This window comes from Alternaria infectoria, assembly GCF_024043175.1.
Source record: "Alternaria infectoria strain BMP 0036 chromosome Unknown scaffold_6, whole genome shotgun sequence".
Taxonomy (NCBI): Eukaryota; Fungi; Ascomycota; class Dothideomycetes; order Pleosporales; family Pleosporaceae; genus Alternaria; species Alternaria infectoria.
This window is the reverse complement of record NW_026250695.1, coordinates 429,765-453,323: the sequence shown is the minus strand read 5'-3', so window position 1 is coordinate 453,323 and position 23,559 is coordinate 429,765. Positions and strand designations below refer to the sequence as shown.

Below are 23,559 nucleotides of genomic sequence, written 5' to 3'. Positions count from 1 at the left end.
CTTGCACGTTTGCTAACGTGATGTGACATAGCAGCGAGTCTCGAAGTCCGGGAGACTCTCCGATGAAGCTCGTGATACCTGCGCCTGGTCCAAGTCGAGGAAGACTTTTCTTGTATACACGACGTGGCTTGGCTGGAAATTACCGACAACGGTCCTTAGTAAGTAAAGGGTTGTTGTGCTACCGAGTATTCTTCCGAGATCCAAGTCTTACTGCGGGGATACCCAAGGGCTTGACTATGGAGAATCCGGACGACATCGGACTCTTTGGAGTAGCTTCGGAGCGTGCAGCCCTTGCGCAGGAACGCTCGTGCGGAGGAACGAGCAGTCCCATGGAAAGGCGGCATGGAATGGGGTACCATAGATGTAGAACGCATACGCGCTATTGCGTGCCACGATACGTAGGCATGGTACATGCACTCTCCAGCATGTGGTATTTTCTGGAGGTAGTAGTGCAGAGTAGTATCATCTGAGATATACTGATGAGCGATGCGTCTCAAGGAGAACATACGCGAGTGTATGGGTGAATGAGGTGGAAGTCGCGATCTCGGGAGACCGAGGCGGGCCCGCGAGACGTCATTGCTGGCGGGCGAATCAGGTCGCTTCCCTTGGAGCCTCCACGTTTCCTTTCTCCCAGCACCGCCGCATCACGCGAACGCGACTCTTCCCCGGTTGTGTTCGCTCTCATCACCCTCAGATGGGGACACGCATTCCTTTCTAGTCGCCTTGCACCTTCACCAACGCACCATGAGTCGACTCAAGCTCTACGTCGCGGGCTCGGCCGCCATGGCCAACATTGTGCTGATGCGCGCATACTACGAGCGCCCCAACTTCTACTCGGCCGCCGTCTACATCTCCCAGAGCACCGGCTCGCTCATGTTCCTCGTCAACCTGATGCTCATCGTCGCCGCGAGCTTCGGCTATGGACTCCAACGCCTCTTCTACGGCCCCCTCCGCCCCATCGAGACCGAGCAGCTGTACGACAAGGCCTGGTTCGCTGTGAGCGAGACATTGCTGGCCATGACCATCTTTAGGGATGATCTCGGCATGTGGTTCTTCGCAATGTTCCTCTGCTTACTTGCAGGCAAGGTCTGGCAGTGGATCGGAGAGGGGAGGGTCGAATTCCTCGAGCAACAGCCTCCGGCAAACCCCAAGCTCTTTCATTCGCGCCTCATGAGCTCCTTGCTATTGTCTGTTGCCTTCGACATATTCATGATGCAGTACTGCATCGATTCGATCCTGTCAGAGGCACGGCCGGGTGTCATGGTCATGTTTGGCTTCGAATACGTCCTCCTAGCCACCGCATCGATATCGACCCTGCTACGATACGCACTGTCGCTCGTCGAACTATACATTACACACCGCCAAGAGAAAGCACGAGAGGAGGCTCGTCGTATCGCAAGGGAACAAGCACGCCAGCAGGCTACAGCAGAAGGAACCGAAGCGCCTGTTGAGGCAGACGACGATGAAGACGAAGGCGACGTGCCCGGATGGGAAGAGAAGGGTCGCTGGGTATTCTACTTGGATCTCGCGACCGACTTTGTCAAGTCCTTCGTCTACCTGGGCTTCTTCGTCATTCTGATGACTTTCTACGGCATACCAATTCACATCATGAGAGACTTGTTCATGACCATCCGATCCCTCCTCAAGCGTATCCACGACTTCATCCAGTACCGAAACGCGACCCGCGACATGAACACACGCTATCCAGATGCGACGGCAGAAGAACTCGAGCGGGAGAACACATGTATCGTCTGTCGCGAAGAGATGCGGCCGTGGACACAACCAGGCGCAGATGGTGCACAGCCAGGTCGAAGAATGGACGAGCGACAACGGCCCAAGAAGCTCCCCTGCGGACACATCCTACATTTCGGATGTCTCCGTAGTTGGCTTGAGAGACAACAGGTGTGTCCTACGTGCCGAAGGCCAGTACTCTCATCAGCGACGACACAAACTACGCAACGCAACAATCAAGCCAACCCGGGGGAGCAAAACCTTCAGAACCGAGAGGCACTGCGAGCTATGTTTGGAGGAAATGCGCAGCAAGGTGCTGTCGGAGGGCAACAAGGACAAGGCCAGGGCCAGGGCCAGGGTCAGCAGGCTGCACCACAGGGTGGACAAGCAAATCCTCCAGCAGGCAACATGCGCGTGTTCAACTTCGGGCCATTTCGGATCGCTCTCGGGAACATTCGCGTACCACCAGGACAACAGGACAATGTCGCTGTGCAGAACGCGATTCAGCGATTGCGCGAGCAAGCCAACGGAAACAACGCGGCGCAGAATCAAGATCATCAAAACCAAGCACAGGGCCACACGGGCTTCACGCCATGGGCTACTCCCAACCTTCCCACCGGCCCCGTCCCCGGAGCCGTCGCGCTGCATCCGTCAGATATTCAGTCCGACATATTGCGCATACAACAGAACATCATTGAGTCGATGCGGCATCTCAACGCACAACACGAGCAACTTGAGGTTGTCCATAGACTTCTTGCTGAGCTCAACAGACTTCAGCAGGCTTCAGGCGTGGCTGCCGCGACAGGGCAAGAGCTACCACCTATCGCCCCATTGAACCCACCTAACATGAACTCGTTCGTACCGCAAGCCTACTTCGCCAGAGGGTCCGTTCTGCGACAGGGCGATCCCGGTGTGCCTGAAGGCTTGACGCTACCGGAAGGGTGGACATTGAGGCCGATGGCCCTAGCGCCACGGAATAGCCAAGAAAGCGCGACACGTCCATCCTCGCAACCTGGACATCCGGCGCCAGAGAGTGGCTCGATACCGCCTCAACTTCAGACAACACAGCCAGTAGCGGAACCTGACGCAGGGCCTTCGACGTCCGCTCCCGCGGCCTCACAAAACCAGCCAGCTTCATCGACTACAAACCCGACTACTTCCGATGAGCCCTCCAATCGTTCGCCAAAGCCTGCAGAGCCTAGCTCTCTCGAGTCAAGCTGGAGCTTTGGTAACGTAGGAGAGAGGACTGAGGCCGAGGGTTCAAGCTCTGCGGTTGCTGGAAGCAGCTCTGAGGGCCAGACTGCAACAAGGCGGACTGTTACTGTTGAAGATGTCGAAGACGGCGAGCAGTAGCTGGACGATGGGCGATGACACTGTTACGGTTCTGTATTGCATAGCGAGGCGTTCGGGTTTGTTGATTATTCTTGAGCGACAGGGAGTCGCATGTGTCAATGAAGCACGACAGGGAATCCCTGCGAATGCCAATTCATCACACCGGTCGGTGCTCCACCGCGTTTCTCGAGTGTATATTTGATTGTATCACCATCATTGAACAAAACAATGAAGCATGCCTTGTTAACCATTCATCCTGTATGCACCCCGCACGCACATGCCCTTCAACTCGCAGGAATCCAGCCCCCGAGACGACACTGGACGATGGTTTGATGCACATTCGAATGCACATGTACATGCACGCACTCGGCCCTCCACTACCAGACCCACAAAGCTTATCGATGCCGGCCTAGCCTGCCCCATCCCGTCTTCGCTTGCCGCTAGCGCGAAACACGTGTCCAGTCAAACCTCGACTGCCTCCCAAGACACCATATCGAGGCGGCTACGTGCAGGTCGTGAACAGCACCAGGTTGAAACGGCGGCCTGGGCGGTGCGAGGACGGTGGGTAGCACCCAGTAACAGCTGCAGGAACGCAAGCCCTGCGACACACTTGCAAGCCCTCGAGGGCGTGTGCAGACCAGGGTCGGGCTGCCAACGGAATAAGTGTAAGGGCCCCCGTCTTGGGCGAGCGTGTTAACGGCGACTTGACTCGATTTAACACGACTTGAGGTTAACGTTGTGATTTGGCTTTTTGGATGACTCTTCATTCACTCTCGCTAATGGATGCTTAGACCGCACTTTGTTTATTGCAATTTTGTATACCTATCGTCCTTTTCTCTTCCCTTCTCTTCAGTTCCATTTTGCTTTGCATCTTTTCCTTGTTCGTTGTCTTGCGTTTTAGCGATGGCGGTCAAGTTAGACCATGCGCATGTTGCGCGTAGGCCTGAAGAGGCCGAGGTATCTACATGCGTCTCAGGCATCATAGAAGCTTTTCAAAATGGACTGGATATTTTCAAAAGCTTGCGCGAAAGAAGAAGAAAGCGCAGATCAAAGAGAGATACCGACACGCCTGATTCAACAAGTACTGCCGAGCACCAACTCTCAAAAAGCTTGCGCAGAGGGCCAGAGGAGGTGGCCGGAAAGTATACTGAATGCTACTACAGCGGCATCGGGCCGCGATTCGCAAAGGGCGATGGTAAGTACAAAGTCCACTTAACACATAAGCCGTACTAACGTAATGCAGCTATCGCGCACCAGTCACTCGCAGAGACATTGATCAAATTAAACACAGGCCTCGTTGCCATCATCGCAGCGTTCCTGAACCATGACGCGCAAAAAAGCGGAAAGGGTCACCTAGACATAGACTACAAGTCGTTGACCCACCTGTCCGACGCATCGCGGCGTGAAGCAATACAAAGCCTTACCCAGTTATATCAGCGACTAAGCCAGTCTCAACTCCAGCTGCATAACATTGGCGCTCCACCGTGCCCGCGATGTGGCACAAGCAAACACCACGACTGCTCCTCTCGCAGCACTAGCCCTGAGAAGGACAAGAAGAAGTCGAGCTCCACTCGTCAACGTTCCTCGGGCCATGTAGTCACACGCATGTCCATGAAGAACCGAAGCTCGAATGAACCCCGGCTCGTCGTCATGCGACCTAAGACCACCCGCAAGGGCAGCTCGTCCAGTAAGGAATCTTCTTCAGTGAAATCGCCGTCAAGTTCATCTCGCAGCTCTTCACCGCTGGCATCCCCTCAGCCAAAGAAGATCCAGATGGCTCCACAGCTACCCTTGTACGTACCTGTCGACCCATTCGAGCTTGAGACATCTGGTGTCATCAGAGGCACTCTAGGTGGCGCAGCACCAAGGGCCAGTAGTGGTGGTGTCAAAAAGCGCGTTGATTCCTTCGACGACCCGCGCGAACCATGGCCTCAAGAGAACGCCTACACAACTACCAAATCGCCCTCCCCAAAGCACCATAACGAGCCCACCCCCAAGCTCCCCACCTTTACCCCTACATCCCGCCGCTCCCCATCTCCTGCTCACTCCAAACCCGCAGTCTCTTCCAAGCCTCCCCCAGTCCCGGAGAAACCCTCCTACCTATCCCCTCCACCACTCCTCGACCAGGCACCAGCAACCCTCCACTTCCGCCGCCGCCTGGACAAAGCCACACCATCGAGCTATACGTTTGCTTCCGGCAGCACGAGACTGGGAGAGATACCCGAGAGACGCTGGAACATGCCCTTTGATTACCAGGAAGCCGAACGCCTCAACACTGAGGCTGCTTTGAATGGATACCCCAATGCGCCCACGGCAGATGCCAAGGACGCGAAGAAAAAGAAGCGTTTTGGCTTCATGCGACGAGGTGATTAGAGAATCATCTCGTCAATGTTTGTTTTATTTTTGTACAACTGTTGTTCCTCCCTTTTCATGTTTTGTTTACTGCGGGTCTGCTATTCGCTCTTGCTTACAGGTGTTGGTGTTCACGCTGGTTGACTTTTCTCTCTACTCTATTGTTTTCATGGCGTTGGTCGGCATCTCTTTTCCTCTCTCTCCACTCTTGGCATCCGGCCCTGGGGGCCCGGTAATCACGGCTACGATTACGATTCTTTACGCTTTAACGACTTTGACGAGGATATACCCCTTTCTTTATTGGTTATACCCTTTTCTTTATTTGGTTGTTAACGGCGGCATCTATATACCCATATCTTGTTTTTGTTAGCGATGTCTGCATATAGCAGATGCTCTTTGGATTACTTGGTAGTATGATTAATTTGGATATGGTTTTCGGCTTCTACAATTGAATTTTGTTTGGATTGACTATGATGTGCGACTTCTGATGGTGATGTTGAAGTAAAGTTCGATCTTCAAGAGGGCGTATGTGGTTTCATTCACTATATCGCCACCCTCCTCTACCCCTGCCTCTGCCCCTGCCCCTACTAGACGCTACGTGTACTGGCGGAGGTTTGTTCCGCACGAGTCCGTCCTCTCCGAAGATCCAGCTATGTGAGTCGTTCACGATGTCTACCACGGTCTTACCCTCAGCATTCCTTGCGGTTCTCTCTGCACCTTTCTCTAATAGCAGATTGCATACTGCAGGACTAAATCCCACTGGGCGGTTAATTTCTGAAACCGACATGAGCAATGGGGTTTCCCCCTCCTGATTCAGTGCGTTCAGTTCAACACCGTGTTCAAGGAGTACATCGATGATTGATGTAATCCTGACTTCATCTCCTGGTTCAGTGGATTTACTTGCGTAGTGTAAGGTGGTCATGCCAGACGTAGTTTTGGCGCATGCATCGGCGCCAGAATCGATCAGATAGCGGACAAGCTTCTCGTTGCCAAACTGAGCGGCCCCATGCAGCGCTGTGGAGCCATCTGCAGCAGTGGTGTGCAGATATTCACCGTGGTTATGGAGTAGTTGTACTAGCTGTAGGCGTTCTTCATTACTGTTGGAATAGTAAGAGAAGAATTCGACTGCGAAGCGAAGTGGTGTCCACCCAATCTCGGTACGATCAGTCTTTCCCGAAGTGACATCATGAACATTCGCGCCGTTGTCAAGTAGCAACTTTACTATTGATATGTTGCCATGCTCACATGCTGTGTGAAGTGGGGTCTCTCCTTGAAGGGCCCTAGCAGAAACGTCCGCGCCGTTCGCGATGAGAACTTTTGCGAATGAGGCATTTGCTACCAAATGCAATGGGGTGTAGCCGTCCTCGTCCGTACCGGACACGCTTGCTCCGGCCTTGATGAGATCTTCAACAAGACTCGGGTCATCGTCCGCGTCGCGAATGATGCCGCAAAGCGGCGAAGTTTCATTAGGTGCAACGTGATCAACGCGCAGCCCGTTATTCAGAAGAAATCGTATAGCATCTCGCGGCACGTGCGGCATGTGCAGGCAAGCCCAAAAAGCTGTAGAGTGTCGACCTTGATCGTCGCGCGTATTGACATCAGCACCAGCTTTGACAAGACTTTCCATAATGCTAGCAAGGGGTTTGTCCAGAGGGCAGCATACGGCTGGTGGTCGGCATCGGTCGTCACAGTCGTAGTCGTATAGGGCGCAAATAAGAGCTTTTCCTAGGGCTGTCCCATTTCCGTTGAGGCGTACGGGATCTGAAAACCTTGTATGGTAGTAGTCGAGGAGCAGCTCAAAAGCTTCTACATGCCAACACAAGGCCGCTCTTTCTATGGCTAGCCGTACAGCCTCTAGCCTGGACATATCAGAGAAGTCGCGAGTTCCCTGCTTCTCTAGAATCAAGGCAAGGCAGTCCACGTGATTCTTGGATGCGGCGAAAAATAGCGCGGATGGCGATATACTGATATCGTGGTCGAGGAGCGCGGCTAATGCATTTGATTGTCCCAGCCAAGCTGCAAGGTCAAGTGCAGACAGCGAAACTTGGTAGGCTGGCTCGATGTCGTCTTTGAGTGTAGGATCTGCACCAGCTTCCAAGAGAAGCTGTACAACCGATCCGTGATCGGCGCGTATAGCGAGGTGTAAAGGGGTACAATCGTTCCCGTTACGAGCGTCGATGTTCGTGGTGGCGGTTGTGTTGTTCTCTAGTATAGATGTGACCAGAGCAACATCGCCTTTGTAAGCCGCCGTGTGGATTTCGCAATCGCTATCGTGAAGTGGATATTGCTCCATCCACTTCCGGTTCTCCTCAAGTATAAGGGCATATACTTCGGCATCTTCGTTCGGCATGCTGACTGATGACGAAGAGGTACGTGATGGAAGGAAGCAAAGTGAGATGTCGTATCCGAAGATGAACCCATGAGAGGAAGTCATATATCAAGGATACATAAATAAACAGTTTGTCGCCCTTCATCGCAAAAGGGCGCGAACATCTCGAATTCTGCATCCTTCAGGGCGTTCCATTGCGCGAATGGTTAGTGAAGGAATTCGGTAGACTATGTAGCGGAACCTATGGCCTGAGCGCGGTCGCTGCATGTCCTTCCATCAGAAGAATTCGCACATCTGCAGATGGAGTTGTGCCGCGGTTCTTTCCATGGTGAAGGTTCCTTCGTCATCTGAGTGCGTGCGTTGTGGCTCGTGCGGGGCTCTGACTCGGGGTGTCTCACAGTCTCGCGGCAACAACCTCACTGCAACTCATCACTTTATCCAACCGAGCACTCACGTCACTGGCTCTGAACATACCACCAACCTCTTGCAACCTCTTGGGACTTTCCACAAGCAGGTACTGTGCAACAATGTGTTGGTGTCGCGTCAACTGACACCAGCGCCCTACGCCCTTAGATCCGGCTGGTGCGTTCTGTACGAGATTGCGAACTTTCTCGCGACGAAGATCAAGGCCGGATACATGATTAAGCACTTCATTTCAGAGCGCATGCGATCTTTGTCGCCCATATTCGCGATCCGATGGCTGCAAGGTACCCTCATGTACCCGTTCATGCGCGTGGAAAAGCCGCAGGAAACTGCGTTTCAGATCTCCCAAGCCTCTTCAGGTCTGTATTGTGTTGACCCGACACGAACATCCCCTGCGGCAGAGTTGAAAACTAGATCTCGCTTGCAGCCTGCATTCAGGGCGAATATGCGCGTTTCATCCATGGCAACGGCCAATGTATCCTCCACTCATACACATGCCTCGGATATCCCCTCAATGCTTCGAAAGGTCAACCGGCTACTACGAAGTGATGGCCCATCCGACACCAACAACAAAAGGTTATCAGGACTGCTGACGACGAATCAAGAACAATTCTGCCTTGTCGTAATCGGTTCTATCGAGTTAGTGAGCGCAAAGCTATGCGTTCGTCCAACGTCATACCAACGACAGGCACATAAGCTTATTTACATATACCCCAGAATCTCGGAAGAAAACCCATCTGCCAACTTGGGATTGCAGGTACCAACATGCGACCTGTCACAATGCATCAGCCTATGTGGTCTTCCCAAACACGTCTGATATCCCCGTTATCCATTTTGGCGCGTTCCCCAGAGCTACCTCAATGGTTCAGATCTCCTCGACCAAGGTACATGCCTCGAGGTTAGCACAGACACGCTAGGTGCTTCTGCATCTCTGATACACTGGCCAGCCAGATTCCATGAACACATACCGCGCCGCAAAGATGACTTGCGGCGATAGTATTTGATGCTTGCCCCACCCACAAGATATCCGCTCGGTCGGCTCGTGGCCGTTCTTTCTACTTTCAGATTGCCGAATACGTGACTCTGGTAGTCATTTTGGCAGCTGACGGCTCTCTAGTTTTGTTATGAGTCTATCGCAATATATCTCGCCAGAGTTTCTGGCCGAAGATCGAGGCCCAACTATCAAAGCGACAGCCTGCCTGCTGATCTTTTTCTGCACATCTTTTGTTGCCTTACGTTACTACTCACGCTATCTCACGAGTACCGCGTTGAACATCGAAGATGTTCTCGTTCCTTTCGCATGGCTAGCTGAGGTGGGCCTTTGCATTGTTGGTATCGGTAAGCATGCAACGCCTTGAAGACTGCTTGCGCCAGCTAACATATCAATCAGTCATGGTCGAAAAAGCCAGCACTGGACGACATATGGCCTACATTGCTTCTACAGATCCGGCAAAGATATCCGAGCACTTCAAAGGCATCATGATACAAGAGGTCCTGCATCCAGCAGCTGTCGCATTCCCAAAACTCACCGTTGTACTGCTCTATTTGCATATCCTTACCAACAAGTACGAGCGCCTGGCTGCTAAGACGCTAGTCGTTCTCATTCTTTCTACGTGGATCTCTTTCACAGTAGCTGTCGGGTTCCAGTGCATGCCTTTCAGGTTCAATTGGGACAAGAACATTCCGAATGGAAGATGCTTCAACGTTCAAGTCTTCGCGAACAGCTCTAGCGTACCTAACATCGCAACCGATTTGGCCGTCTTGATACTACCTCTAAGAACAGTGTGGTGTCTGAAGATCAGTGTTGGAAGAAGAATTGGGCTGTTACTCATTTTCCTGACCGGAAGCGTGTAAGTTGCCAGTTGTACTTCTCAGGCCTTATTCGTAGCTGACCGATATATAGTGGTATCGTCGCATCCATAATTCGCACCGTCGTGTTCGCCCAAACCCTCGCGGAAGCCGGACCTCTTACAGATGTAACATGGAATCATGTTGCGCTCATAAACTGGACAATGATAGAGCCCGGCATGTATCTCCTCAGCGCTTGTGCCCTCTCGTTCAAACCTCTTCTTCGGATGTTTGCCAAGGCCCTCCATCTTCAGGGCTTTGTTACACATACAAAGTCTACTGTCGGTGTGACCAGAAGTCATGTCAAAAGAACATTCACATCGACCCACACGCAGCCTGAAGTCTTCGAGCTCGGGAACGTCTCCGAGTTTGGCAAGTTTCACCGATTGAGCGACGATAATGCGAGCAGTAGTACTGGTGGGATTGACGAGGGAAGGATCGAAATGACCGCACCGAAGACCGTTGAACTGAATACAGAGAGAAGACTCGACGATGAGCGTTGGGACCGCAGTGATGTCGCGAGCGACCACTTCGGGAGGGCGGTCTGATGTGTTAGCCAGATCCTCTTTCTACGACTAGATGTTTAGATGAATGAATGTACTTTACATATCCTACTCATCAAGATGAAGCGACATCTTCGATGTGTGAGCCTTCACGTCAACCTATGAAAAAAACTAAACAGGCCTGCAGCCTACATCAACATGAAAACGTGCAAAGTAAGTAGTCTAACGTCGATGTAGGCTCTAGATTTGTTCATTCTTTTTTTGTATAGAGTGCCTTTGTTCCGGACATGCGTAGTGGCTGCAGTACGGAACAGGACCGCTACCGATGCTGAGACCCACCCACCCTTTCGTACCTGGCACGGAACAAACACCATCGGCAAGACGGCATCTTCTCACATGGAATGCGTGTATGCGAGTGCCTCTCGGACTCTGTGCACACCGGCCCCGAAGGCAGCTATCGGGAGAGATCGATCGGGCGCGTCTTAGCGTGCCGCGCACCTAACGCGAATTAACAACATCGTCATGCATATGTCTAGAATGCCTCCACCTCCACCCAGTGTGCCACCAGCCCACCGAACGCGCTCCATCACGACGTCATGCTGCTTATGAGGCGCCCCTCGACCAGCCACATGGGCTCGCGTCGGCGTGGAATATCCGCTGTTACTTGACCCTCTGATCTCACCGTTACGTCCACGTACATATCACGAGCAGCCTATACCAAGATGTCTGCTGGTCCGCGACTACTTGTACGCTCCGCACGAACAGCTCTACCCAGAATTCAACTTGCAACTCGCATTTCAATACCCATTAAAACAACTACTCAACGATACTTCTCCACTACACACATCTCCAGAATGCCGGACCAACTCAAGGCTAGCGAGGTCAACTCCAAGACCGACCCCTCTGTCGCGAAGCAGTACGACGATGAGACCCCCAAGGACCAGCAGATCAAGCAGTTCTTTGAGATGGTAGACGGCAAGAAGATTTGCATGCTCAACACATACCGCAATGGTGTTGGTATGTTTACCCCTACATTCCTCCACTTTCAAGCTCCATCCCCTCAGTTCCATCCCACGTAGCTCTAGACTAACCATTGTCAGGCCCCGTCGGTCGCTCCATGGCCCTCGCCCGCCGCGACGGTCCCGACTTCCTCTTCCTCGCCAACAACCATTCGCAAAAGTTCAACGACTTGAACCAAAACAAAGAAGTCCAGATCTCGTTCCAGGACCTGAAGACACAAGAGTGGGCCTCCATCACAGGAACTGCCACAACAACAGACAACAGCGACCCCCGCATCAAGGAGGTATGGAGCCGTGGCGCTGCAGCATGGTTCGGTGATCTCGGTGATGGCAAGCACACTGGTGGCCCCGAAGACCCCCGCATGACTCTGATTGAGATCAAGAGCAAGTACGTCTCGTACTACGTCACAGATGTCGGTCTCTTGGGTTACGCAAAGGAGATCATCAGCGCAAATGTCACAGGTGGCGTCGCCAACACCGGCAAGCTGAGGGAACTTAAGGAGGCGGATTTGGAGAAGGCCAGGTCGATGTAAGTGCACATAAGCACTGTTAATATAATGCGAATATGTTGAGATCTTGGTAGATCTCCATCGAAGCTGTGAAGGCTTGCAGATTTACAATAATACTCAATGACACATGCGCGATGCAATGCACTTCGAAAGTAGATGTATAAAAGGCGTGCTGTGCAAAGCAGAGCAGATATTGAAAGGTGTGGAAGCAATCACCGTCCATACATGCATGTGCGCTTGACGGAACGTGTAAACGAGCTTCCGAAGGTGGATAGCTGCGATTGGAGGCTACCCCACTTTCGTCATGGCCACGACGTTTGACGATGATGTGATCGATCCATGTATATGGCGTCGAAGTTCGCAAAAATGGCGATCGCTGCTATATAGCCTTTGAGGGGTCGCCATATGCCTAAGAGCATACTCTTTGTCAACAGCTACATTATACTTGCACAACTCCGATAACTACCATCACTACTACCATGGGCAAAGATCATCCTGACGCGGACCTTCATCCTGAAGCGACAGGACTTGCAGCAGCGACGGTCAAAGTAAGCAAACGCACACCTACAGTATCTTCTTCGTTGCTAACATTCGAAGGCTCACTCAGCCGAGTGCCCCCTGAAACTGTACTCGGGATGGTTCTGTCCCTTTGTGCAGCGCGTATGGATAGCGCTAGAGGAGAAGGGTATACAGTACCAGTATATTGAGGTCAACCCGTACCACAAGCCACAGTCTCTGTTGGATCTCAACCCCCGTGGTCTAGTCCCAACGCTGCAATACCAGAACAAGCCACTTTATGAGAGTACTGTTCTCTGCGAGTTCCTGGAAGAGGCTTTCCCTCAGCACACACCGCACCTGATGCCGACGGATCCCTACCAGAGAGCTAGAACGAGGATCTGGACCGACTATGTAGGCAGTCGCATCATCCCTGCCTACCACCGTTTTCTGCAACATCAGGGCGATGGCTTGGAGGAGAAGCAGAAGGAATTCTTGAACCATCTCAAGGAATTCACACGTGAGATGGATGCTGAGGGGCCGTACTTCTCAGGCAAGGAATTTGGACTTGTTGACATTGTTCTGGCCCCATGGGGAAATAGGCTGTGGGTGTTCGACCACTTCAAGGGTGGGTCGGGCATTCCTGATGGAGGAAAAGGTGGGGACGACGAAGAGGTCTGGAAGCGGTTCAGGAAATGGCTATCTGCTGTCGATAGCAGGAAGAGCGTCAAAGAAACGCTGAGCGAGAGGGAGCATTACTTGCCGATCTATCAGCGGTATGCAGAGGACAGAGCACAGTCGGAAGCGGCCAAAGCCATCAGAGCGGGTCGGGGCATTCCTTAGATGCACTGCATTGTATGGTATGCTAAGGTAGCGCGTCATGCCTGGTGACGTCAAGTTGGTGATAGTCGTTTGGATGTTTGCCAGGGCTGCTGTTGCCCGGTCGACGCTGTTGATAGTGTTGATAAACGGGACCCGCTTGCCGCGCCACAACGGGCTAAGCGTGCGCCCACGCAACTGATCCTGAACGCTCTTGGACGAGGATCCCTCATAACCTATATGCGCCGGCGCGACAACACATTGCCAGCAGACCGACTCAACTACCCGCCACCATGTACGGATACACGGCAGGCACTCCCTGCCCGGCGCCCTATTCCTCCACGGGCAGCTATTACAGCGGCTATGGCAGCCACTACGCGCCTTCCTACTTCGACGACAACAACACGACGGCAAACCTCGAATACACAACCGAACTGAAGCCCCGCCAGGCCAAGCCGCGACGACCGATGCGTGCCACACACAAGCCTGCCTTCAACCCCTCGCTGGACATCTTCGAGGATGTCGCGCAGGAGGAAGAGCAGCAGCAAGCCGAGTTTGCGGTCAAGAGGAGGAGCCGCGCCAGCGTTGTTCCCGCAGCTGCGAGGACAAAGAAGAGCACCATACTTGCGCACCCCGCGCAGAGGATACCCAAGGCAGTCGCGCCTGCCCAGGAACCACAACTGGAGAAGCCGCATCGGAGACGTGTCTCGCACGCACCTAGCGACAGGCATGCGACGGATGTCAATGCGACTGTACGGCTACAAGAAGACGTTTTGGAGAGGAAGGAGCTCAAGAAGCAGGCCCCTAAGAAAGACCTGCGACGGAGGACCATCTACATACCGTCTGATGACACGTCAGTCTTCACCATCCATCCGGGACAGCCTACACACGCGTCGCGCAACGTTCGGGAGCCGTCACCAGATATCGGACTGGATTTGGTCACACTTTCCGAGGAGGAAGGAAACAACCTCATGCCAGCGTTGAAGAGGGAGAAGAAGCTACCGCGCAAGTCTCTGGCTGCACCACCGAAGCGAGGCCCTCTGAGTACCGCATCGCGCTCGTCACAGGGTTCGTCCTTCTCGAGTGACGTCGTGGGCTCAGGAGGAGGAAAAGAAAACCTTCCACCGGGAATGGAGGCTGTCGAGAAGAAGAAGAACGGAGTACACATCGAGATCAACTTCACCAAGGCCGATGCAAAGAAGCCCGACGCAAAAGCACCCAAAGTACATTTCAACGCCCCGAAAGAGCCCGAACGGATATTACACACCAAGAAGAGGCCCGAGGGATCCCAGAAACGACCACGGTCGCACGTGGCTCAAGACGATGCACCAGCAAAGGCGCTCAAGGCAAGAGCAGACGGCACTGCCTCTGCCGCAACAAGCAGGGCATCTTTGAGGACGACTATAAAGACGGAACGAGCGAAACTGGCCAAAGCGAAGCGCGCACCACTATCTTCCTCGCCCTTCCACACCGACAAGTCGCCACCCACAGCTCTGCGTCGTCAGAAGACTGGAAGTGTCGCGAGCAGTATCACCATGCTGCACGAAGTGGGCCAGCGACCGCAGTCAAGAGAGAAGTACCCAGTACTGCAAGAGGATCTGGCTCAGCCGGAATTGTACGAGGACAACTGGCTCACCTACCAGGAAGTCGCCATCACCCAGCTTCTCAACTCCGTGTTTGACTCGGCGGCCAGGGACCCGAACGCGGAACAGAGTCCGGAGGAGATGCGCAAGAAGATGCTTGCCATTTACCACGATCCCGCAATGCCATCACTCCACAAGCGACTACAGGCTTCGCTTCAGTTCGGTGCACTCAGCATACCGAAGGACCTCCTCGCTCAGACACTTAGACTCAAGGACGACGTCGGACTGCGCAAGAAGTTCCTCAACCTGTGGACGAAGTCATACGATCTAAACGCACTACGTGCCGCGGCTGAGACTATTGTCGGTCGCCAAATTACAACGCCCTGCCGACTGTCCACAGGCTCCACGTGCTCAGATGATGGCTCTCGCCAGTATCGCGCGGAGCGCCGGGCGATCGAAAGCTTCCTGTCCGCTTTTCTGATCAAGAACGAGGACGCTGTCCGGGTCAAATCCGGAGGTGGTAGCATTGCAAGCCTCACACGCGGCGATGATGACTTTGGCTCCCAAGGCTGGTCGTGGCGGCGAACTGCACTGCGAAGTCTGATGCTGGTTCTCATCCTCGACCAAGCGAAGACAACGGACGCTCTGCCAGGCTGCCTTTTCCAGACAACGTCATCATACAAGACGTCTGTGGAGGTCCTCCATCAGCTATCGAAGATGCTGCTACCTTCGCACGGCGACATTACTCGGCCCCTAAACCACCTCAACTACAAGGTCGAACATGTTCAGTATCCACTACAGGAGTACACCTATCAGATCGACAACATCGCCATCGACCTCCGTGATGGCATCGTGCTCACTCGTCTTGTAGAGCTACTACTCTACCCGTCTACCACTCTTGGGACACAGCAGGACGACACCGTCACTCTTAGCCTGCCCAGCGGTGAGCTTCTCAACAGCTCCCTCGACCCTTCGCAGAAGGACACCTGGATCCTTTCCCAACACCTCAAATACCCGGCTATTGGCCGTCCCCAAAAGGTCTACAACGTCCAGATCGCCCTGGCTGCATTGAGCAACGTACCAGGCATGCCTAGCGCAGCAGTCAGCGGCATCCGAGCCGAAGATATCGTCGACGGACACCGCGAGAAGACGCTTTCGCTTCTTTGGTCCCTTGTCGGCAAGTGTGGGCTTGGAAGTCTTGTCGACTGGCCGCAACTGGTCAAGGAGACGGAGCGCTTCCGCAACCAGTGGTACAGAGCCCGAGACAGCTATGAGGGACGAGTCCTCGATTCTGAGAATGAAGAGGAAGAGACATCTGAGCTGGACGGCATGGCATACCACAAGCGTCTTCTTCTTTCTTGGTCCCGCTCCATTGCTCGTCTTCATGGCTTGCGCGTCGCAAACTTGACAACCAGCTTCGCGGATCCAAAGGTCCTAGAGGTCATTGTCGACACTTATCTGCCTTCAAACCTGACCATCTCCACTGAAGGAAACGGACGTCTGGGTCTGGCAGCAAAGCTCAAGGCCGTCGGCTGCTCAACCTCATTCATTGCGCTCTTCACGCCGCAGCACAACACCGCTCGCTCCATCCCAAGCCGAGACTTCACCCTCCTCACACTATCCTTCCTAGCTAGTCGCTTGTTGCCACTTGCTCGTACACACCGCGCCGCATCGACTATCCAGTCAGCTGTCCGTCGTTTCCTCCTCCGTCGCAAGATCAGCACTCGCATCCAAGCCATGAAGATAGCGCATGACTGCGCTGTAGTAGCACAGGCTCGACAGAAGATGGTCGATGCCGCCACAATCATTCAGCGACGTTGGAAGGGAATCCAAGATGCCCGTCGTCAACAACTGGAAAGCGATGTCCTGGCTTTCCAGGCCTTGGCCAGAGGCTGGGCTATCAGGCGATGGGTCCGCCGCATCACCGCCGGTCGCGTTGGCGGAAAGGAGAAGGTTAGGAGAGTTAGGGGTGGATGGTAGTCTGCAGGATGCTGTATACTGATGTTCACAAGCTCTCAGAGGGGTGCGGAGAGGTGATGGCAAAGTTGGATACGAACCTGATTACGATGGAGTTGACGAGTTGCTGTATTGTTTTGCGCGAGGCGTTCTCATTATACCTATGCACGGCGTTGCAAGCATGCTTTCCATCATTCATCGCGCTCGCTAGATACCACTTACAGATTGTCTGTTTCGTTTGAATGTCGATATTTGTGTCGCTTTAGCACTCTACTTTTGATGTTCATTTGCACATGTCACAGTGAATGTAGCTATATGTGCCGGGTCCTGAGTCGTTGCTAAATGAGATGTAATCTTCTCAGTTATCCACATATTCGTTTTGACAAACCACGACATCTGGTTCATTTTGGGTACTGAGCATAGCAGGCAACAGGTATCGCTCAAATGTACTTCATTTGAGATCGTTCATGCGATGATATAGCTGTGGTGAACTTCTGGTCCATATTGTGACCGACACTGAAGATCCATAAGCACTCCACTACCTTTTTCCGCCTTCGTCAAATCATATCTTCATACCTCATACGCCTTCCCATGCATCTTGCTGATATATCTTACCACCTAGAATTTAGACCTTGTTCTCGATGTTGCGCTCATCCCTCAACTTGACCAGCTTCTCTATCGCCTCGTCGAGAGGCACGATGACACCACGCTGCTGTGTCTCTTGGTCGTCACGGTTTCTCCAGTTCACAGCCCTCGCTTGTTGTTCCTCGGCACCAACGACCATGATGAAGTTGTAGAGTGCGAGTTGCGCTGTGCGGATCTTCTTTTGCATGGTGTTGCCGCTGATGTCAATGTCGGCGTGGAGGTGGTGCTTGCGGAGGGCTGTCTGCACTTCCTTGACGTAGTCGTTCGCGCCAGGCATAACGGGAATGACCATGACCTGGCGAGGTGAGAGCCAGAAGGGCCATCGACCGGCGAAGTGCTCTGTGAGGATACTATTCTTGTTAGCGAATATACTTGGCTGTTCTAGAGGTATTGAAGCTTACGCAATGAATCGCTCGAATGATCCGTAAATAGCGCGGTGAATCATGACAGGGCGGGCGTAACCTGGTTGCGGCTCCTTGATCTTCTTGGGGATTGTGACGTCAGCACCTTCCAGCTTCTCCTTCTTCTGCTCAATGTGTCCGCCTTCCTGAGCCTGAGGCTGGTCCTTGGACTTTGTGGGAATGACCTCGGACGTCATGTATTCGAGCTCAAACTGGTTAGGCAGTTGGAAGTCGAGTTGAATGGTAGCACACTGGAACTCTCGCTTCAAAGCATCAGAGATGGTGATGTCGATCTTGGGACCGTAGAAGGCACCATCTCCAGGGTTCAGCTCCCAAGCGCCACCACCGGCAGCTGTGAACTCGTTCAAGGCGTCCGTCAGCTTGGCCTCTGCCTTGTTCCAGGTATCGATGTCACCGAGGAAACCCTCTGGGCGTGTGCTCAGCTTCAGCTTGAATGTGAAGCCGAACTTTCCGTATACCGCTTTGAGGAAGTCGAAAAGTGCAAAGATCTCCTCTGTGATTTGGTCTTGGGTACAGAATACGTGAGTATCGTCCTGCTGGAAACGACGGACTCGCGTGAGACCAGTGAGCGCACCGCTAGCCTCGTTTCGATGTAAGATACCAAAGTCGGCCATGCGAATGGGCAGTTCCCTGTAACTTCGCTCGCGGTGCTTGAAGATCAGGCAATGTCCAGGGCAGTTCATGGGCTTCAGCGCCCATTTCTCTTTCTCAACATCAAAGGTGAACATGTCTTCCGCATAATGCTGCCAGTGACCAGAGATCTTCCACAGCGCTGAGTTGTACATGTTTGGTGATGCCACCTCTTGGTACCCACGGTTCCAGTACTCCTCGCGAAGGAAGGCCTGTAGTGTGTTGTAGATGATTTGACCGTGCGGGAGGAAGAAGCATGAACCCGGGCTGTATTCGTGGAAGAAGAACAGTTCTTGTTCTTTTCCAATCTTGCGATGATCTCGCTTTGCGGCCTCTTCGAGGAACTTGAGATGGGCCTGCATTGCGTCTTTATCGGGGAATGAGACACCGTAGATACGTTGTAAGCTGTCGTTCTTGGCATCACCCAAGAAGTATGATGCAGAGTTCTTCATGACCTTGAACTGCTTTATCCGCCCTGTGTGTGGTACGTGTGGTCCTCGACACAGATCGATCAGCGGTCCGTTTCGGTACACGGTGGTGAAGGTGCCGTCGGCGATCTTGTCCTTGATGATATGTTGCTTGTACTTGTTCGACTTGAACATCTCGAGTCTGGAAAGTTTTAGCATTCTTCTTGCGCGTGGGATGACAATCTTACAGGTCGTCTTTGGAGAGGGTCAAGCGCTGGAACGGCTGCTTCTCCTTGACAATGGTGTTGACAATAGTCTCGAGTGGCTTGTGGTCGGCGGGATCGACTGCGGCGTTGTCTGGAAGAGCCATCTCGTAGTAGAAGCCGTCCTCGATTGGAGGGCCGATGCAGAGGTCGCAGCCAAATCTGCGTTCCGATGCTTCTCCTAGGATATGTGCGCTCGAGTGCCAGAAGACCTTCTTGCCCTCGGGATCGTCGAATGGTAGGAGCTCAAGCTTGCAGCTCTTCTCCAAAGGCCGCTCGAGATCCCACAGGGTCTCATCGGGTGTGCCCTTGTCCAGACGCGCAACGACGGTGCGCTCGAATAAGCTCTTCGCGATGTTTCGCGCAATGTCGGCGGGACTGGTAACCCATGACTCTCCTTCGATGTTCTTGCCGTCTTCGAGGGTGATGGTAATCTTCTCTGCAAGGCGTGAGGTGTCAGTACTAGGAATCGGCAGCATTAAGGGATGAGCGTACCGCGGGGCTTTTGGGCTATCTCTTCGTCGTATTTCGCCTTGAGCTTCTCGAAGATCTGGATGCGGTGGTCGATGAAGGCCGGCGCAGGGTCGAGCATCAATGGACGACCATCACCAGCATCGCCCTTGGCCTTCTTCTCTTTCTTGGGCTTGGGGGCCTTGTTTTCCTTCTGCTCGACCTTCTTCTCGGCATCTACGGCCAAGTTCTTGACGCCCTCGACAGCCGAGTTGACTGCATCCTTGACTGCGTCCGCCATGTTGTTGGTGTTGTCGAGTCTCAGGCGCGTTGGGCGGGGTTGTATGAGCTGTGACTCAGCCGTATGCGAGGTGCTGCAACTCGGGGGTGTGACGGGAGTGCAGTAGATCTACAATAGATACGGGCGCTATGGTGACTCCTGCTCGGTGTGCAGAGTCCGGTCCGAAAGCAAAGCAACGTCAGACTCAGTCACAATGCCAAAAAGATGCGCGCGCACGACAGCCCACTTAGCCCTTTAGGAGGCGCATTTGGTGGGGTTGCATGCGGCGGAAGGAGCCACCGGCGAAACGTGGTACCGATTGGCCGCGCTATCTGCAACTTCATTTTCAGTCGAACTTTTCGCGAAGCTCTAGACCAAGCTCACCTTTCGCGCACCGATCCACATTCAACATCACCAACAACATGGCATTTCGCGGAACTCCTCGTGGCGGTCGCGGCGGCGGCTTCGGCGGACGTGGTGGATTTACTCCTCGTGGAGGTGTGTAGCATGTCTGGAGCTCTACACGGCTTTTAGCTAATGCGCGACAGGACGCGGCGGTGGTTTCGGAGGAGGCTCTTTCGGACCCCCAGACACTGTCATCGGTACGTGGCGCGATCACACGGTCAAGCAAAGCGCTAATGATCATGCTAGAAATGGGCAAATTCGTTCACGACTGCGAAAACGAGATGTTCTGCGAATCGATAAACACCAAGATTCCCTACTTCAACGCGCCCATCTACCTGGAGAACAAGGTACATATACTGCGACGGGAAAAGGCAAGGATGACGGGCTGACCCAGCGACAGACACCCATCGGCAAAGTCGACGAGATCCTCGGCCCGTTGAACCAGGTCTACTTCACCATCAAGCCTCAAGAGGGCATACAAGCCAAGTCTTTCAAGGCTGGCGACAAATTCTACATTGGAGGCGACAAGCTGCTCCCTCTTGACAGGTGAGCCGCTTCAGATGGCATTTGGGATTTTTGCGCTAATTCCTCTAGATTCCTTCCCAAGCCTAAGCCCGTCGGTGGTGTTACGAAACCTAAGAGGGCCGCCGGTGCTGGTCGTGGAGCACCTCGTGGCGCAGCTCGCGGCTTCGGAGGTCGTGGTCGTGGAGCACCCCGAGGACGTGGTGGACCTCCTGGACGTGGCGGCGGTTTCGGTGGCCGTGGAGGAAGTGGATTCGGCGGTCGCGGCGGCGGTGGTGGTGGTTTCTCAAGAGGTGGACGCGGCGGTGGTGGTTTTGGTGGACGTGGCCGAGGAGGATACTAAGTGCCTCGATCCGGGACGGTCACCACTTCATTCGGAATACGCTGGCAATGCGCACCCGTTTGCGCTGCCGTTTCGGCTCGATCCTACGACTACCTACCGATACCATGATCATTTGAGGCGTTTTGGAGTTGATGGGGCCAATGTATCATGTCTAGACATGGCGCCATGCTATGGACATCTTGTAAAGGATGCGCGCGTTATATTTTCTAGTCAAATTACTCTGAAGTCCAACCTGCCCGATGCATTTGGGCGACTGCAACATTTTCTAGAGCAGAGTTCGACGCCAGCGACCGTGCGGGAAACGCTCGCAAGACGTCGCAAGCCAGACTTATCGATTAAACGGCAAAGATCACACCTGGGCACGAATGCACTTGGTCCGCTAGTACGAGCTGTTGTTTCGGAAATCGCTAGACTACGTTCACTGCAGCCATGAAAGAGCGCTTCCAAAAGTGTTGCACATCTAGAAGGCCTGCCGAACGCAAACTTGCTGTATACAGCTGTATAATTGTATACCATGAGTGATCCGTACCTATATGACTGTTCGCATTGGGTGGCTCTGTAGTATAGTTTACGCGCTGCTGTAGTGAGCCGCACGGCCTATTATCAACATGAAAAACATCCGCAGACCAGTCAATGCTAATTTCGAAGAAACTAACAGTAGATAATAAATCAGACGTCACAACTGTCAAGCACTGGAGCCATGTCAACATGCCAGGTTTGTAGCAAAGGGATGTTTGCGCCGGTCCAATAGTCTCGTTCCCAGCCCCATCCCAGCTTGGGAGGCTGGGCTGCCATGAAGGTTCCTCGGACCACAACAACAGGGGCTTTGGCAATTTCAGCATCGTGCATTCGCAATTTCCATCATCCTATTCCCCGCATCTCCACAAACATCTTTCCTGATTCTCCCGTCCACGATAACATCACGCTGAAGGAAGTGTTCACTGTTGAGGCACCTCCGAGACCTCCGCACCCGCCCCGCAACACCCTCGCACGTTGCTGAGGTTACCTGTAACGTCATCCATCATCACACGCACTACACGACCGCGAGCGCAAAGACTCGAGATACTTTCGCGACAGAAGCAATTGAAAACGGGAGCGAAAAAGCACTCAACTTTCGCGGTATAGGAGAAGGGAAACGTTGCGACAGCGCCAAGTCCCAAGCCTAATCTGCGGATAGGCGGCATAGCAAATCAACGACACCAGGCTCTGTAGCTCGAAGCGCGAGAACTCTGGATTCGAAGAACCGTTGCACCGGCAAACTACCTTCGTTGCGCATATCAGACGCCACAGCAAGAGCACCTTAGCGCAAGCCAGACCACAATCGCATTCACCAGAACCCTTCCGACTTAGCCGCCGAGGCGCGACAGAGAGATACAATGGCACGCGCAGGACATTCAGGCACAGTTGTGGGCTCAGCGGTAGTAGTACGGGAGAAGTACTACTGGCCCGACCTACAACTGAACATCTGGACGATTGTCATGCTTGCAACAGCCGGAACAATACTGGGAGTGAACGCGCAGTTTATGGCGATACAAGATCGGATGGGACTGGGGACGCCATGGTATGTACACTCTACAACCTCCTATGCGGCCAGCATAGTGAGCGAGGCATACATATGAATGCTTTGCTAATTCCTTTAACAGGATAATGCCCTACGGCGTCACAGTGGGCACCCTAGCCATCATTTTCATTATCATCGAGATCGTCTTCATCGCGCAACGGAAACTCCTCCCAGGCACTATGATGCTCCTCTCCTTCATCCTCCTCGTCCTTTTCATCGCCGGAATCATCGGAACCGCGATACAACTTTTCGCCGGACCCAACATCAACAACCAGTGCAATACATACGTCTTCAACAACGACGTGGATGGGCCGAACATGGATACATTAGCATTCCTGCAGCAGAGGAATATCTGTAAGTATTCTTGGTGTTTGAAACCACTCGGACAAGTAAAGAGACATATGGCTAACAATAAACAGGCCAATGCTGGCAAGCCGAGTTCGCTTTCTGGATCATCGGAAGCATATTCCTCGTGTGGATGATGGTCATGGCGAGCCAAGTCAACTCGAACACATATGCTAGGTGATCTAACGGCTCAGACCCACCAACTTCCTGCTTTTCTTAGGACTCTTGTCCATCTTCTTTGTGTCTTATTTTCCGCTTTCTGACAATGGCCATGTGTATATGAAAGAAGCGCGTATTGCGTGATTTCTAGCAATAGCGGCGGCGTTAGGGCAATGTTCTTTTTCTTCATTACGAGATACCGATGGGACGCATAGTATGGAAAGATGG

General features: G+C 53.2%; 9 protein-coding genes across 9 annotated transcripts; 8 read left to right on the top strand and 1 right to left on the bottom strand.

The window, feature by feature from the left end:
* Positions 1-744: 744 nt before the first annotated feature.
* On the top strand, positions 745-3,084 carry J4E92_004447 (uncharacterized protein; the record flags this gene model as incomplete). Its single annotated transcript, XM_051495837.1, has 1 exon — positions 745-3,084. The coding sequence occupies one exon, from the start codon at positions 745-747 to the stop codon at positions 3,082-3,084; it is 2,340 nt and encodes a 779-aa protein (XP_051353677.1).
* Positions 3,085-3,966: 882 nt separating this feature from the next.
* Positions 3,967-5,436, top strand: J4E92_004446 (uncharacterized protein; the record flags this gene model as incomplete). The annotated part of the gene is made up of 2 exons (XM_051495836.1): positions 3,967-4,258; positions 4,307-5,436. 2 exons carry the CDS (start codon positions 3,967-3,969, stop codon positions 5,434-5,436), a joined length of 1,422 nt encoding a protein of 473 aa, XP_051353676.1.
* Positions 5,437-9,559: 4,123 nt separating this feature from the next.
* Positions 9,560-10,563, top strand: J4E92_004445 (uncharacterized protein; the record flags this gene model as incomplete). Its single annotated transcript, XM_051495835.1, has 2 exons — positions 9,560-10,017; positions 10,071-10,563. The coding sequence occupies 2 exons, from the start codon at positions 9,560-9,562 to the stop codon at positions 10,561-10,563; spliced, it is 951 nt and encodes a 316-aa protein (XP_051353675.1).
* Positions 10,564-11,372: 809 nt separating this feature from the next.
* On the top strand, positions 11,373-12,070 carry J4E92_004444 (uncharacterized protein; the record flags this gene model as incomplete). Its single annotated transcript, XM_051495834.1, has 2 exons — positions 11,373-11,535; positions 11,619-12,070. 2 exons carry the CDS (start codon positions 11,373-11,375, stop codon positions 12,068-12,070), a joined length of 615 nt encoding a protein of 204 aa, XP_051353674.1.
* Positions 12,071-12,525: 455 nt separating this feature from the next.
* J4E92_004443 (uncharacterized protein) lies at positions 12,526-13,384 on the top strand (the record flags this gene model as incomplete). The annotated part of the gene is made up of 2 exons (XM_051495833.1): positions 12,526-12,594; positions 12,644-13,384. 2 exons carry the CDS (start codon positions 12,526-12,528, stop codon positions 13,382-13,384), a joined length of 810 nt encoding a protein of 269 aa, XP_051353673.1.
* A 269-nt stretch (positions 13,385-13,653) lies between these two features.
* On the top strand, positions 13,654-16,923 carry J4E92_004442 (uncharacterized protein; the record flags this gene model as incomplete). Its single annotated transcript, XM_051495832.1, has 1 exon — positions 13,654-16,923. One exon carries the CDS (start codon positions 13,654-13,656, stop codon positions 16,921-16,923), a length of 3,270 nt encoding a protein of 1,089 aa, XP_051353672.1.
* Positions 16,924-17,524: 601 nt separating this feature from the next.
* Positions 17,525-20,017, bottom strand: J4E92_004441 (uncharacterized protein; the record flags this gene model as incomplete). Its single annotated transcript, XM_051495831.1, has 4 exons — positions 17,525-17,894; positions 17,946-19,205; positions 19,252-19,705; positions 19,762-20,017. 4 exons carry the CDS (start codon positions 20,015-20,017, stop codon positions 17,525-17,527), a joined length of 2,340 nt encoding a protein of 779 aa, XP_051353671.1.
* Positions 20,018-20,418: 401 nt separating this feature from the next.
* GAR1 (H/ACA snoRNP pseudouridylase subunit) lies at positions 20,419-21,266 on the top strand (the record flags this gene model as incomplete). Its single annotated transcript, XM_051495830.1, has 5 exons — positions 20,419-20,494; positions 20,545-20,598; positions 20,648-20,748; positions 20,802-20,947; positions 20,996-21,266. The coding sequence occupies 5 exons, from the start codon at positions 20,419-20,421 to the stop codon at positions 21,264-21,266; spliced, it is 648 nt and encodes a 215-aa protein (XP_051353670.1).
* A 1,376-nt stretch (positions 21,267-22,642) lies between these two features.
* On the top strand, positions 22,643-23,353 carry J4E92_004439 (uncharacterized protein; the record flags this gene model as incomplete). The annotated part of the gene is made up of 3 exons (XM_051495829.1): positions 22,643-22,827; positions 22,910-23,181; positions 23,247-23,353. The coding sequence occupies 3 exons, from the start codon at positions 22,643-22,645 to the stop codon at positions 23,351-23,353; spliced, it is 564 nt and encodes a 187-aa protein (XP_051353669.1).
* Between the last annotated feature and the right edge of the window lie 206 nt (positions 23,354-23,559).